The sequence below is a fragment of the Spea bombifrons genome, chromosome 1 (genome assembly GCF_027358695.1).
Source record: "Spea bombifrons isolate aSpeBom1 chromosome 1, aSpeBom1.2.pri, whole genome shotgun sequence".
In the NCBI taxonomy this organism is placed as follows: domain Eukaryota; kingdom Metazoa; phylum Chordata; class Amphibia; order Anura; family Pelobatidae; genus Spea; species Spea bombifrons.
In genome coordinates, this window is record NC_071087.1 from 110220505 (window position 1) to 110237684 (window position 17180).

Genomic DNA, 17180 nt, shown 5'->3' on the forward strand with positions numbered 1-17180 from the left:
AAAATATAAATATGTCTTTATATACAAAACTCAGTTCCACATACTCCCTCTTCAGTATTTCAAACGCCCAAACAGGCGCACTTTTATTGGGAGGAGGAGCTATATGTGGGGCCAAGGTGAGGTACCCCTCATGCGGTAGTAAAGCAGATATGATATGATATAGGTTCACTCAATGGGAGCTGCAAGAGCACCGATATTAACCAATTTCAGAGCTAGGTGGGATCTCCCCAATTGGCCCATAACAAGCCTGGACTGAGAAAGGTTATTCAAAAGCGGAAAACATTCAACACAGTTGCCAATCTTCCCACAAGTGGACGTCCCAGCAAATTCTCAGAGAAATTGCCAAAAAAACAAAGTTACATCTCAGTCTCTAGAGGCCTCAGCATGTTAAAGTTCATGAAGGTACTAATAGAAAAAGACTGAACAAGTATGGTTTGTTTGGAAGGGTTGCCAGGAGAAAGCATCTTTTCTCTAAAAAGAACATGGTAGCATGGCTTAGGTTTGTAAAGTTACATCTGAACAAACCACAAGACTTCTCGATCAATGTCCTTTTGACAGGACCAAAGTGGAGGTGTTTGGCTATAATGCACAGCACCACATTTGGCAAAAACCAAACACAGTATATCAGCACAAACACCTCATCCCAGCTTTCAAGCACAGTGGTGGAGGGGGGATGATTTGGGCTTGTTTTTCAGCCACAGGACCTGGAAACCTTGCAGTCATTGAGTCAACCACAAACTCCTCTGTATACCTAATTATTCTGGAGCCAAATGTGAGGCCATCTGTCTGACAGCTAAAGCTTGGCCCTAAACTGGGTCATGCAACAGGACAATGATCCCAAGCACACCAGCATCTGGTGCGTCCATTTAAATTCTTCCACATTTAGGGAAGTACTGGTGCAGGTTTCAATTATTATTCATCCTCATTATCCATATATATCATCTCACCTCATTATTATCAAGTGGCAGGTAAGAGAAGAAAACCATATATCCCAATATAGTAATGTGACTTACCAGTCTAGCATGTTAAGGCTGCACCCTGTCTTGATTTTCCCTGGACGGTCCCTATTTTATATCCCCTCAGCATTTAAGGTGCTCACAATAGCATACCTTTTCATCTGCATGGTTAGAGGTGAGGCCCAAAGGATAACTTGGTCTACTTTTTTCATCACCTGGCGACACATTGAACCAGAACACTGTGCAGAATAGGTATGACAGGATCAAACCGCCGCATACAATAAAGGTTAAGCCGGCTACCTGTGCCGACACACCTTCAGTGAGTGCAGACACAATCCTGCTTGATATGTTTGAAAATTCATTTTATCAAAATGTTTCTATCTGCGAATAAGATGTAAGAATAGTAGCAGTGCCTCCTAAACCTATTGTCTTGTTATTGTTCTTTTTTCAACTTGGCATAACTCAGAATCTATGTTGGCAAACTTCCTTGCTATGGTGAAGCAGTAAGGTTCACTGAGTCCTGGGTATTCTGCTCATATTTTGATTTCTCAGACATGTCCAGACACTCAGAAGAATGCGTTGGCTTTCACACTGGCAGATTCTCATGCTCCAAAACTCAGCTGGAAGATGTGTTCTCACAGACTTTGGTTTGAAAGCTCTTGAATTATGTAATTTTCAACATGACTGCTTACTAGTAAAAATAAAATACGAAGTGTTGTTACCCCATAGTAAAGGCTCTGCAGGCCCCCCTTTAACTCACTCCAGCCAGTCCAGCGGGCTAACATGCTGGTGGCAACATGACATGCTTCACTGACAGATGCCAGCAGCCATTTTCCAGGTAGACGAACGATCAGTATGTCTAAAGTGAAAATGGATTTAGATTTCTTCACTGTTCAACAAAGTACATATTTGGAAACGCCAGCTCTTTTAAAGTAACTGTAAATGCAATATATAGTATTGATATTCTTTGTTTTTATTTACTGTTCTGTTGTCTGGTGGTAGGTAGACAGAAATATTTAGGACCGCACAGGCGACGATGAGGCAGACCTGGCACTAAGGCCGACTGATGATTTACTCGTGACTATTGGCTTGATACGCATAGCCTCATGCTACCTTTTTATGCTCAGGTAGCATGCAGCCAGGCATATCCTGCTGTTAGCCATACACTGCAGCATCCGATGGATGTGTAAATGCATAATGCTGTCAGCCAGTGGCCCATGGGGCATGTGCCCGGTGGGCCGGATGGCCAGTCTGGGCCTGAGGAAAGGCTGTCAGCATCAGGGGTGCCATGTGCAGGACTCAGTGGCATTGTGTGGTAAAGCTACAGTATATAAGAATCACTATCCAAACCGTAACCTGAAACCACTTAGCTAAGCATCATCAGTAAGCGATGGTACAAGTAATAACCCTAAAATCACAAAATACCAATCTTTATGCACAATTGTTTCATGGATACAGACGCAGTGCTCTGACAAATGCATACGTTAGACGTGCTACGTTTTATGGTGGGATCGTGCACGTTTTAGTTACCTGATTTACTTTTTGTTTTGGTATAACCATTGCGTTCTAGAAAATATTGTTGCAGCTTGTACTACAGTGACCCGTGTTCTTATAAAATAATCCCTCCTTCCCCCTTTCTCTCTCTCTCTCCCTCATAAATATATATATGTCAAATACATACATATATATATTTCATATACATACATATATTTTTCATATACATACATAAATATTTCATATACATACATAAGTGGGAAAAAAAGATACGGCTGAAAATTCATATATAGCAACTAAACTCCAGTTCAAACTAATATCACGCTACTTGGAACTTGCTAAGCACCACCTCCGCCTTTTGGTCACATGACTATTACGCGAGCCATCCATCGCCATGGTTACAGTGAGCACGCTGCAACTCCTATGAACCATGGGGGACGGAAGTTACGCAGTTTTCGTGGCCGGAACGCGAGGTTGGCGGAAGCTGTTGCGATTCAGAGCGAAAACGTGGTCTGTGAGAAGTGTGTTTGAGTGCACGTCTTTTCGGTCCGGTATACCGACTTATTAGATAGAAAACATGTTCCTGCAGTATTATCTGAACGAACAAGGGGACCGGGTGTATACCATGAAGGTGAGGCAGTAATACATATTTGCAATTGACGCGTATTGTGCCGTCTTGACCAGAGATGTTTCATATATATATATATATATATATATATATATATATATAAACGCGCATAATTGCATATGTGCTTAAAATGCTAATCTTTATTTTGTGTATCAAAGAGTTGGAATTATGAAACTACGAATATTGCTGTAGCTAAACTCGAACGAAATATATTCATCAAGTCTTGTATCGCAAAATCCATTCTTTTTTCTCGTCGTTAACCCCTTGAAGATCCCTTTAACTGTACACGATGTTCATCTTGTAAAGGAATGAGAGAGATTCTGCGGATTAACCCCTTAGCTTAAAGCACTGGGGCAGTCGTGCTGGAACACGAAAGGGCCTCCCCCAAGCTGGAGCATACGATCGTCTAAAATGTGTCTGTAAATTGTAGAATTAACATTACCCTTCGCTGGACCTATGGTGCCTTCTGCCAACGTTGAAAAACAGCCCAGACCATTATGTCTGCTCCACCTAACTATACAGTAGGCACTATGCATTCTGGTAGGTAGCATTTTCGCATCTGCCAAACCCAGATTTGTTCATCAGACTTTGAGATGGTGGCGGTGTACTTTACACCCGTCCAGTCAATGATCAGCATTGCACATAGTGATCTTTGGCTTTGCTGCTCAGCCATGGAAACCTGTTTCATGAAGTTCCAATGCAGTTTGGAAGTCGGTACTGAGTGATGCTGCAAAGGACAGGACCTTTTTACTCCCTTCAGCACTGTGTGAGTGTGCGTGGTCTATGTCATCATGGCATGTCTCTTAGACGCTTCCACTTCACAATAATAGCACTTATTGACTTCATACTCTACTTGGCAACAGGTATGGCTGAAACACCTAAGCCTAGTGAATATGAAGGTGTCCACATACCTTTAGTCATGTAATGTATTTCCACCGGAATCTCTAGAGGAAGAAGGCTTTTAAGTGGCTTTTCCATAATGACTGGATGCTTGTACCGTTTGTGGGTTTTGTATATATTCTCTTTCAGCATTCTGTTTCTGGATTGTAGGTGAGTGCGCAGCAGGTATGTATGTGGGCAGGAGATTTAAGATGAAACATAATTGGGCATCCATACATGTGGTAGACAATTGAGTAGAGAAATGTTTAGGTGAAAAGTTACTTGAAAACGGTGTGCTTGAATTCTGTGTTCTTCCCTCACTGAAAAAGCACTACAGAATCTACTGGTGATCTGGGAAAACTGACTTATTGACAGGAAAGCAGTTGTGCACTTTCAGTTTAGCTGTTGGCCTTTTTTTTTCTCCCTCAATTGTGATTCCGAATATCGTTGGTTTTCAGGCTGATTATTCACTAGACTGGAAGATTTGTATTACATTTAGGCATTTTGAAAGGCCCATCCAGTCATCTCGCTGATTTAACTTTGTACTGTGCCAATGTACGGTACAGTAAACGTCTTGAAAATATCAACTTGCATGCATGTTCTCCTAGAGGTACGCAAGCACTTTAGTTGGTATAATGCAGTGCAGGTTAGAAATGGGGCAACTTTATACGATGAGAATTTAAAAAGCCTTATGCATATCATAAGAGGACTTTTTTGCATTGTCCGATTCTGGTCTCCTACCTGGTGCTAAAAGGTACTTGTGTTGTGGCTTATGTACAAATCTTTTAGCCAACATAAGCTGTACTATTTTTTTTATTATTATTATTATTGCAATACATCTGTGTTAGAAAAAGGTTAACATTAAATATTTTGTTTACCATTTTTCATGTTCAACTGACTTAGCTTGTTCAGATTCTCATATCTGTGGCTGTGTAAAGCATGAATTTCATAGAATATCAGTGTAAGCAAAATAGTAAACGTGTTGCCTGTATTCCAAGCAACGTCGTTCATGTTTTGCCCTAGTCTGGTTGGCTTTTTAGTTTCATAAATTTCTAGAATGAGTTTGGAAGTGCTGCTTATACTCCCTTTATTTTTTGTGGTTGCTTTATTCAGTACTCTGCAACTAACTACTCCCTCACTCTTTCAGAAAGTAGCTCCAGATGGACAGCAGACCTCCTCAGCTCACCCTGCCCGATTCTCCCCTGATGATAAATATTCTCGGCACCGCATCAACCTGAAGAAGAGATTTGGCCTTTTGTTGACCCAACAGCCAAGACCCGTTATGTGAGCCCTCTGGAGAGCGACAATTTCTAATAAAAGTTGCTGCGTTACCATCACGCGTGCCTATGCTGGAAATAGACTGCACAAAAGAATAATGGAATAGCTTTGATTGTTATACTATACAGCAGCCTGCTGTAATTTGTCTGCACCTGCTGACAATTTGTCAACAATATCTTGCTTTCAACCATTAAATGTTGCCATTTTGTTTTTACTTTGCATTGCTTTTTCTCATTTTTTCATATATGATCGTAAGCATATAAAAAGGAAGCATGAGTAGGCCCAGAACAGTTCTGCCTGTAAAAAGCATATACACAAATGGTTTTGGGCTCTAGTTTTTACCAAGATTGCGCAAAAAAATGTTGATATGACTGAAAATTTTTATTTTGTACCACAGTATTTTCCAAAACCCTAATACCAGTCCCAAGCCTGCTCTTATTCTATGTAAAGGTACTCTCCATCGTATGCACTTATATAGCTGCATGATCCCTTGCATACGCATGGATCATGCCATATGTATTTTCCCATTCCCTGACCCTCAGCTGTTTTCCATGCATGTGATGCTTGCCTGAAGTTAGCTTTTGCACCGGCTCAACAAACACTGCAGCCAGGGGTCTGTTTAGACAGAAGCACAGAAAGAGCTCCCATTGTTTTCAATATGTGTACTTTGCTACCACTGAGTGGCTGCTTCAAGTGGTCAGTCAGTGGCAAGAGTCATTAGATTACAGAGGATGAGGTATTCTTTGGGATAAGTATTTTTTTATTGGAGGAATGTGTATGAAACTATTCGCAAAATACTTATAAGATAAGCATTTCTGTTTTCAAGCTTGTGGGTGTTTCCAGGGTACAGTTAGGTGTACCTTTTACCATTGACATCAAATTCACTGTTGATCAGAGATCACCATCACTGAGTGACCGAACAACTTGTTGATGTTCTGATTTGGTTAAAGCTTCCATTTCATTTAACTTCCATTTCACAAAAAATTGGGATTAAAGAGGCCGTTAATGTTCTACATAGTGTAGGTCACTGCTAATCAACCCTCTTCTCAAGGAACACCTAGCAGTCCAGGATTTAGGTATTACTCGGGTGTGTCTAAGGTGTTGCATAATTAACGAACAAAAACACCTTAGACACACCTGAGTAATACCTAAATCCTGGACTGCTAGGTGTACCTTGAGGAGAGGTTTGAGGAACACTGGTGTAGGCAAGTGATTTTTGCAGACAGTCCGTGTATTGGTCGAAGACTAGATGCAGTCTTCAATCTAAGGTATTACTTTTTATTGGGTCTATATGGAAGATGTAGAACCACATACGCTGTGTGAATGCAGGCTGATAAATACGTTTTTTCAATCAGGCAGTCCCTACCTAGTAATCCTAGTATCTTCAGAATTGTTGCTCAGTTTGAACTAAAACCACCCAGTATGATCAATTCTGTGTAAAGTGGGAGACAACTTGATATAGATTAACTCATTGCTGATTGCCTCATACTTTCCAAACAAGGAAAACATAATTACCAAAAGAGCCCCACATAGTGTATATGATTAATATGTTGTCGTCATAGCTGGTTTCAGAGTATGCCCCCAAAACGGCCAATGGTGAGAGTATGAGATCTGTGACCTCTAGCTTTCTCGCTGCCACCTTTAGCTTATGTGTGTGTGTTTCCTGGCAGGAAACCATTATCTGGCAGTGCACAAAAGCACAAGGAAACCAGGGCTGAGATCCTCTCCCACAACTGAAAAGGGGAGTAAGCAGGGAGGAAATGCAAGTGTTGTTGAAAAGAAATTAGTGGGTTAGTAATAAAATTCATATTTAACTAGGCATGTGCCCTCCCTTTCCAACATCCCAGACATAAGATTTGTGAAATAAATCCAATCCATGTAGCCCTTTAGCCCATATAGTATAACTGAAAAATTCAACACGCACCGGGAAAAAACCCAAAAACCTTCCCATTCAGACCTTTCCACATGTCCGAAACGATGAGATTTCTTCTGGGGATTAGGGTGATTTGGGCAGTTGGTCTGCTGGTTTTTATGTTTTCTGCCTGTTTTTAAATTGAAAAAAAAATTCCTATATCATGGCGTAACCTACTAATTCAGCAAATTCTGTTTTATGGAATAAGCCCAAAATTACAGACCTCTGTTTCACTGCTCCCCTGCAGAGTGTGCTGGGATGTGATGTCATGTCATATACAGGCGCTCAGAACTGAAGCTGCACACGCCACAATGGAGCACTAAAACCTTGTGTTCCCACTTCCCACCATAGAACTCAAGAAAGGTAAGAGATGGGGAGAGATAGTGAGGAGGATAATGGAGAGATAAAGAGGAGGGGATAACAAGAAGACAGGGAGACAGTGGTAGCAGTACAGAACCCATTAAACAGAATTGTGTGATGTATGTAATTGTGTATAAGTATGTAAGTCAATGTGATTATATGCTTGTGTGTGTTTTTTCTGAAAGGTGCACTACACCAGGGGTAGGCACCAACATGCAATGTTGATACTTTGAGGCCTGTAACTTATTTTTGTGCGGAAAATTGGGCACTCGGGCCCACAAACGTTTGCCATCACAATGCTATTCCTCCACAGATGTTTATTAGCTACTATGTCCACCTGGGTAATTAATAGTGAGCCATTCTACTGTTTCCTAGAGGCAGTATGATTAAGGAGTCAGGATGAGATAAGAGAATACAGCCAGAACAAATGCAAATGGTTAATATGCAACTGCCTTAAAACATTATATGCAAAAATAAGAATTGTTTTAAATAACGAGATGTTTTAAAAAAAAAAAAATTTTAATCTGATGCTTATAATAAAAAAAATGACGGGAGTTCCCATTTAAGGAGATAAAATTACGGTATTTTAACTGATTTATTGATATTGATGACTAAGGAGTGTGATGTTTGTTAGGATTTTCCAATCATATGAGATAACCACGTGATTGTTCGTAAGAATGTATTGTCAGTGCTTGAGAATACTGTAATTCATTGAATCATCCAAGATAATAAAGCTTATTTTGTGAAATAAGGGGAAGTATATGTTTGAAAGAGCCATGTTTTTCAACATGAAACATGTTCTATGCCGGAATATACTATTCATGCATTGCAAACCAAAAGAAAAACTTCAGAAACACAAACTTTTTTTTTTTTTCCTCTTAATAAAGACAGAGATACCTCATGCTTCACATCGATGTGTTGGGGGCGAAAAAGTGCTCCAAAAAGTCTTTAGGCCACAGTGGACACCGGATCTCCATTCTTCCTCTTCTGAGGCTGCACTCCCACAAGGTGATATGCAGCCCCTTCCCTTCCTCCTTGGCCAAAGTGACCCAATTAAGTCTTAGAGGGGGCCCGCTCCCCCCACTGAAAAAACAAGTCTTCGGGATCCCAGTTCCAATGCGGCAATTTTCATAGAAAAACATAATCACTCGATCAAAACAGTCTGGCTAAGGACTGTCTTAGAAAATATCTATCAGCTATACCTTAAAAACTAAATAATTTCATGAAAAAATATTTAGGTTTTCTCTGTCCCATATTAACCTGCCGTTATGCAGATTTAAAATGTTTTTTCAATAACATTTTATTATTGTCATGACAATGTACTGACACAATCGTGAGACGATGCCAAAGCCACATGTCTGACAACAGGTAGGTCTCCAACTTAATAGCATACCACAACACTTCCAAAAATATTGTATACAATCTCTTGGGCCAGAGAGGAATCCCTGCACCACCATACCCACTGACCGCCCAAATCCAAGCACCTTACAGACCCAATGGTGCAGGCCCCATTCATGAAAAAGAAAGTACAAACTTCTTTGACTTCTATGGTCTTACATATTAGGAGATAATAACAGTCATTTGTTCATTACTAGGTCTAAAAATAAGGTAAATACAACCTCAGATGAACAACAACACATGACATATAATGTGTCATGATTTATTTTCACAATGGAGAAGCCATGTGTGAAAAACTCAGTACACCTTATGATTTAATAGCTTGTAGAACCACCTTGAGCGGCAAGAGGGTGTATTTTCTTTTTCATACAGCTGTATAACCTCACTCTTTAACCAACCCAAGCTTGTCCCTGGATCTGAGGAGAACTGAGTTGTTCCATCCATTCTGTATACCTGAAGCTCATTTGCATGCCCCCCCATATGGATATGTAACACTCCACTCCATCAGCAAGACCTGATGCATCTAGACAACTAAAGAGGCTCAGGATCCAGCCAGTTGATTAATATCTGTCTGAGAGGCAACACGACTACAAAATCCAGTAACCTGACTTTTAGAAACATTACTGGGGAGATTATAAGAAACCGACATAAAGGTGATATCTAGGTAATAATTCATAGTGGGCCAAACCTGTCACTTGAAATAAAGTTGAAATTTCTGGCACAACCACAGATTATGTAGCAAGTCAGCTTCTGATAAATTGCATTTCAAACATTTATCTGAGGTACATATGCCAATATGGCTAGCGAATATTGGTGTAGTATAGCACCTATTATCTGATATCATTTTCACTTCTGCTAAGCGAAAATATTAATGTTTACAGTTATACAACATCCTGTATTAGTCTTTCATTTGACTATCAGCGTAGATTTGGAGCGAGAGCTTTGGATTACAGCCTCTACATAAGTACTTTATTTTTCCTTTTTATAAGTACCTTAACCTATTAGCGACTAACGGTATACTAGCTACATCATAAAAAGATGGTCCTACAGGACCCATGACATGCTTGGTACGTCATCGGTTAAATCACAAGGGCTCCGAAAAACTCCCAATATATATATATATATATATATATATATATATATATATATATACACACTGCTCAAAATAATAAAGGGAACACTTAAACAACACAATGTAACTCAAAGTCAATCACACATCTGTGAAATCACACTGTCCACTCAGGAAGCAACACTGATGGACAACCAATTTCACATGCTGTTGTGAAATGGAACAGACAACAGGTGGAAATTATAGGCGATTAGCAAGACACCCCCAATAAAGGAGTGGTTCTGCAGGTGGTGACCACAGACCACTTCTTAGTTCCTATGCTTCCTGGCTGATGTTTTGGTCACTTTTGAATGCTGGTGGTGCTTTCACTCTAGTGGTAGCTTGAGACGGAGTCTACAACCCACACAAGTGGCTCAGGTAGTGCAGCTCATCCAGGATGGCACATCAATGCGAGCTGTGGCAAGAAGGTTTGCTGTGTCTGTCAGCGTAGTGTCCAGAGCATGGAGGCGCTACCAGGAGACAGGCCAGTACATCAGGAGACGTAGAGGAAGCCGTAGGAGGGCAACAACCCAGCAGCAGGACCGCTACCTCCGCCTTTGTGCAAGGAGGAGCACTGCCAGAGCCCTGCAAAATGACCTCCAGCAGGCCACAAATGTGCATGTGTCCACTCAAATGGTCAGAAACAGACTCCATGAGGGTGGTATGAAGGCCCGACATCCACAGGTGGGGGTTGTGCTTACAGCCCAACACCGTGCAGGACGTTTGGCATTTGCCAGAGAACACCAGGATTGGCATATTCACCACTGGCGCCCTGTGCTCTTCACAGATGAAAGCAGGTTTACACTGAGCACATGTGACAGACGTGACAGAGTCTGGAGATGCCCTGGAGAACGTTCTGCTGCCTGCAACATCCTCCAGCATGACCGGTTTGGCGGTGGGTCAGTAATGGTGTGGGGTGACATTTCTTTGGGGGGCCGCACAGCCCTCCATGTGCTTGCCAGAGGTAGCCTGACTGCCATTAGGTACCAAGATGAGATCCGCAAACCCCTTGTGAGACCATATGCTGGTGCGGTTGGCCCTAGGTTCTTCCTAATGCAAGACAATGCTAGACCTCATGTGGCTGGAGTGTGTCAGCAGTTCCTGCAAGAGGAAGGCATTGATGCTATGGACTGGCCCGCCCGTTCCCCAGACCTAAATCCGATTGAGCACATCTGGGACATCATGTTTCGCTCCATCCACCAACGCCACGTTACACCACAGACTGTCCAGGAGTTGGCGGATGCTTTTTTTTTTTTTTTATTTTTTTTTTTATTTTTTTTTTATTATAAACGTATCAAATAACATACAGACATAAAATCTTAATAAATACCTTACTTAGACAACATAAAAAAACAGAAAAATACAAACAACAATACTTAAACATATATATATATATATATATATATATATATATATACACATTCATAAATAAGTCATATATATATTATAAATACGTTTATCCGTAAGGAAAATATCAATAATAGCATCTCAGTATCTCTTAAATTTGTTGTGGTTATTTCTATTCAATTTTCAGTTTCTAGTTCTACTTGTGTGCGGGTTACCCATGGTTTCCAGATATCAATATATATGTTACTTTTAGCTATGTTCATATAATAACCTTTTTCCATTTTATGTTGATGTTGGATTTGAGCATGTATCTCATTCCAACTTATTTTACCTTTCTTTTTCCAATTCCTCGCTATAACGAGTTTACATGCTAGAATTAATTGTACAATGAGATTTCTCTGTATTTTATGAAATTTTGTAAGACCCATATGAAAAATAAATATTTGGGGAGATGGTTTAATTATACAGCCAACCAACTCTTCAATTATCTTGAAAAGAGTTGATACAATTAATCTCACCTCTTCACATTCCCACCACATATGATAAATTGTACCGTCTTCCTTCCCACATCTCCAACAGAGCCCTGAGGAATTTTTATCATATTTAGAAATCTGGGCCGGTGTTCTATACCATCTATGAGTAATTTTATAATAAAGTTCTTGCATCCCTAAACAGTGTGAATATTTCTTAATTTCAGAATAAGCGTGTAACCATTCTTCTATAGGGAATATTACTCCTATATCCTTTTCCCATTTCTCTTTACTACGTACAGAATCTTCGGTATCAATACTTCTCTTTAATATGCCTACTCGATGAAATTAATCTAGTTTTATAATGATTATTAAGAAATTCTTCATATCTTGGTGAGGCTATTACTTCTACCGTTTGAAGATAATATTTTATTCTAATATAATTAAATATTTCAGTATTCGGTAAATTTCCTCTCTCTTTTAAGGTAGACCAAGATTTAAAGGATTCTGCGTTGTATAGATCCGATATACATTTTATATTTGTATATCTCCATTTAGATAAATCTAAATCATTTATATAATTACTCAAGATTTCTATTGGGGCTGTCGGGAGAAACCCCTCTTCTATATTCATAATTTTTTTAAATTTATTAGCTGTTATAATTAGATCTTTAATTATTAAGTTATCACTTTTAATATATTTATTTGTTTCATGGGTCATCCAAATGATATCTGATAGACGTAAAAGATTTGTTGTTTCTTTTTCTATAATGAACCATGAGGTTTTATCACATTCTGGTCTATCTAGAAGTAATAAATGCGTTATCATGCATGTTTCATGCAGATCTTTAATATCAGGAACCGAAAGGCCTCCTTTTTGAGAGTGTCTAACTAAATTCTTAAAAGATATTCTAGGTGGCTTGTTTTGCCAAATATATCTTAAAATTAATTTTTGAATTTTAGATAAAATAAGATAGGGGACTCTCAATGGAATCGCTCTTAAAAGAAAGATTATTTTAGGTAAATAGTACGCATTGATGGCATTTATTCTACCTAACCAAGAAATTTCGAGGCCCTTCCAATTATTCAATTTTTCTTCCATTTTCTTTATTAATATATTATAATTATCTCTAACCATTTCTTTTAGATTGTATTTAATCTTTATACCTAAATACTCCAATGAGTCTATGCTCCAATCAACATTTATATATGATCTCATCAATATAGCTTGAACTTTAGTCTGATTAGCGCAAATAATCTGAGTTTTATTAGCATTTAATTTATAGTTAGAGAAATTCCCATATTCTTCTATTAATTTCAAGACATATTTCATAGATTTATCTGGGTTTAAAAGAGTTAGTATAATATCATCAGCAAAAAGTGTTATTTTATATTCATTTTGCCTAATTTTAATCCCCATTATTTCTTTGGAATTTCTTATTGATTGCGCTAAAGGTTCGATTGATAAAGCATATAATAGGGGTGCCAGTGGGCATCCTTGTCGTGTTCCATTATTAATTCTAAAAGGTTTTGAAGTTATCATATAACCTACAATTTGAGCTGTAGGATTTTGATATAAAGCTAATATGTTGTTTTTAAATTTCCCTGAGATGCCAAAGGTCTCCAAAGTTTCGGATAGATATTTCCAGTCCACTCGATCGAAGGCCTTTTCGGCATCTAATGCCAGAAACGCTGTATATGCTGATCTTTTATTAATAATATCCATCAAATTTGTCATTTTACGAGTGTTATCTGACAAACCTCTGCCAATAATAAAACCAGCCTGATCCGGGTGTATTATTTCGGGGAGGTAAGTTTTTAGTCTTTCTGCTAATATCTTTGAATATATTTTGATGTCAATATTTATTAAGGATATTGGCCTATAATTCGAAACTCTACTTGGGTCTTTATTAGGTTTCGGTATCGGAGTTATGGAGGCCAAAAGCATCTCAGGGGGAATTTTCAAACCATCAGCTATTTCTTCAAAAGATTTAAATAATAACGGTATAATAATCTCTTTAAAAGCTAAATAGAATGCCGCTGTATATCCGTCTGGACCTGGAGCTTTTTTCTTTTCCAATTTTTCGATCACTCTTTTGATCTCATCTTCTTTTATTGGAGCATTTAGTATTTCTAAATGTTCTTTTTTCAATTTCGGTAAATTAAGAGATTGCAAATAATTTCTAATATCTGTTTGGGATTTTACAGGGCCTTCTAAATTATAAAGTGTTTTGTAATAATCTTCAAAACATTTAGTTATTTGTAAAGGATTTAAAAAGGTTTTATTTCCTATTATTATTTTTTTTATCACACTTTTTTTCCGTTCATATTTTAATTTATTGGTTAAATATTTACCTACACGGTTGTTGCTATAGTACCACCTTTGTTTCATTTTTAAAAGTCCTTTGTCTACTCTCTCTTGTAATTTTATATTAATTTCTGATCTTATTTTAATCAGTTCTACTGTGTTTTTTATATTAAGATTTTCCTTGTTTAATCTTTCTTTTTTTGCTAATTCAATATATAGGTCAGCTAAGTTCTGCCCCAATCTCTTTTTAATATTATAAGAAGTTTTAATTAAACAACCTCTCATAAAGCATTTAAAAGCATTCCACAAAATCAGATTGTTCACTTCTCCATTATTATTTTCCTCCAAAAATAGAACCGCTTGTTTTATTAAATCATCTAAAGTTTCTGGATTGTTTAATAATGAGTCGTCTAGTCGCCATCTCCAGTTTATTCTATATTGTTGGTTATCTTTAAATTTAATAAATATAGGGGCATGATCAGACCATGTAATTTGTCCTATATTCGAGTTTATTATTATTCTCAAATTATCTAACTCCGTCAAAATGTAGTCAATTCTGGAATAGGACATATGTGGGTGTGAAAAAAAAGTGAAATCTAATTCGTTAGGATGCAATACTCTCCAAATATCATATAATAAATTGTTTTCAATAAAGGAATTCATTTTCTTAGCATCTGTTTTTGTGTGTAAATCAACTGTTGTAGAACTCCTTTTATCTTTTTTTGGATCTATAACACTATTAAAATCGCCGCCCATAAATAATATACCTTTTTTTATTTGTTGTACTCTATTAAAAACTTTTTCCACAAATTTAGGAGAATCCTTATTAGGGGCATATATATTTACTAATGTATATAGTATATCGTTAATCTTGCAGATTAAGATTTGTGATCTACCTTGATTATCACCTTCATGGTGTATAAGTTCAAATTTAATATTATTGGAGATCATAATTGCAATTCCTCTTTTTTTAACATTCCCCTCTAAATTAGAGTAAAATATTTCTGGAAAGGATCTAAACTTCCAGAATCTTTGTGGATTTTCTATCCAATGGGTCTCTTGGATAAATGCAATAGCAACCTTTTCTTTATTTAGCATATTGTATAGGAGGTTCCTTTTCTGTGGAGAGTTTAACCCTTGCACATTAATAGAAACTAATTTCAAAGAAGTAACCATATTATTTCTTCCTTATAAATTTTTTGAGATACCTTACTATTATTTCCTTTTCCTTTACTTATATTATTTAAAACATTCATACCACATAAAAACAAACATATTCTGATTTTGAGGAACTCTTTCTCAAAATCCATCCTGTTCCAATACAGGAGTTTCCCGGCGTGGAGGCGAGATATAATACAATCAAACTATTAAATAAATTCTTACTCTTGTCTCTACATCCGCTATTCCCCCTGCTAAACAAGGGGTTAGAGCGGATGTAGAGGCGAGAAAGAATAGATAGACAAATACTCTATACATGGTAATTCATATATTTTATACTATTTATCGTCAATGTCACCATAATTCATAAAATAAGTCAATGAATATATGCATCGGATTTACTATACCTTAACAAACATTATTTTTAGTAATTTTATCGGAAAGAAAAAAAAAAAAAAAAAAAAAAAAAAAAAGGGAGAAAGAAAAAAAGAAAAAAAAAAAAAATATTTTTTTTTTTATATACCTATAATGTATAAATATGTATAAATATAAGGTTCTTTAATAGTATATATTCATGTATTAAAATTTTTTGTGTCTAAAAATGTGAATTAATGTTAGTGAAAATTAATACTAAATATATGCCTTTAAATTATATGTTTATTGTATATTAAGTTGGCGGATGCTTTAATCCAGGTCTGGGAGGACATCCCTCAGGAGACCATCCGCAACCTCATCAGGAGCATGCCCAGGCGTTGTAGGGAGGTCATACGGGCTCGTGGAGGCCACACACACTACTGAGCCTCATTGTGACTTGTTTTAAGGACATTACATCAAAGTTGGATCAGCCTGTAGTGTGGTTTTCCATTTTGATTTTGAGTGTGACTCCATATCCAGACCTCCATGGGTTGATAAATTTGATTTTCATTGAGAATTTTTGTGTGATTTTGTTGTCAGCACATTCAACTATGTAAAGACGCAAGTATGTCATACGATTAGTTCATTCATTCAGATCTAGGATGTATAATCTTAGTGTTCCCTTTATTATTTTGAGCAGTGTATATATATATAATTTGTGTGGGTACACTAAATGAGGAAGATGGAAATAGCATAGCAAAAAGACACAACAAAGATGAATAGAGTAAGGCGTTGTTGACATTATTAGCTTAACTGGAGTCCCTCACAACCTCATACTGTTGTTTTCAAAGCAGTTAAGCTGATAAAAGTGAATGGCTGTGGAGATAAGAATAGCTGACTGACTCACACCGGATTGTCCTTTCCCAGAATGCAACTGTCACAAACCAAGGCGACTATGTGGTTGTTTTATTTAACATACTTTTTAACACCGATTGTCCATAAGATTAAGGGTTTGACCCCCAAAGCATACAATTATTGCATCGTAAACCTCTTAGGTTGTGCATAGTTTACATAGAATTATACGGCAGATAAGAATGTTCAGCCCATTTTTCCTGGTATAAAGACCTTTATCAGCACTTGATCACGTCTTAGGTACAGGATAACTTTATGCCTGTTCCCATGTATATTTAAATTCTGTATTAGCCTCTACCACTTCTGCTGGGAGGCTGTTTTCCTCATCTACCACCATCTTGGTAAAGTAAATACACTTACATTGTATTAATAATTGCGCCGATTTTATTTAGCAGAAAACATTTTGTCCGTGATGCAGCCCTTTTCAATGATGTATTTTAGTCATAGTACCACAGGGGTGTCGTTTGCTTCCCACAGGCAAATGCCCTTACACACACACACACCAGCACAATAGAAGAAGCCGGTGGCCGGCAGGCCAGTTGTTTGAATATTATTGTATTGGGATTGTATAGGCAAGCTGTTAATAACACACAGTGACATATTCACCCCCCCCCCCCC

General features: G+C 37.7%; 1 protein-coding gene across 1 annotated transcript; it reads left to right on the top strand.

Annotated features, from left to right (window-relative positions):
- The first annotated feature begins 2894 nt into the window (after positions 1 to 2894).
- Positions 2895 to 5333, top strand: NOP10 (NOP10 ribonucleoprotein). The gene is made up of 2 exons (XM_053456965.1): positions 2895 to 3081; positions 5105 to 5333. Exons 1-2 carry the CDS (start codon positions 3028 to 3030, stop codon positions 5243 to 5245), a joined length of 195 nt encoding a protein of 64 aa, XP_053312940.1. The 5' UTR covers positions 2895 to 3027; the 3' UTR covers positions 5246 to 5333.
- The last annotated feature ends 11847 nt before the right edge of the window (positions 5334 to 17180 follow it).

Excerpts from the sequence above, each read along its gene's own strand:
- NOP10 (XM_053456965.1), top strand. The coding sequence starts at position 3,028 with ATGTTCCTGCAGTATTATCTGAACGAACAAGGGGACCGGGTGTATACC. Across the intron at positions 3,082-5,104 it reads ACCGGGTGTATACCATGAAG|AAAGTAGCTCCAGATGGACA; the intron begins GTGAGGCAGTAA and ends TCACTCTTTCAG.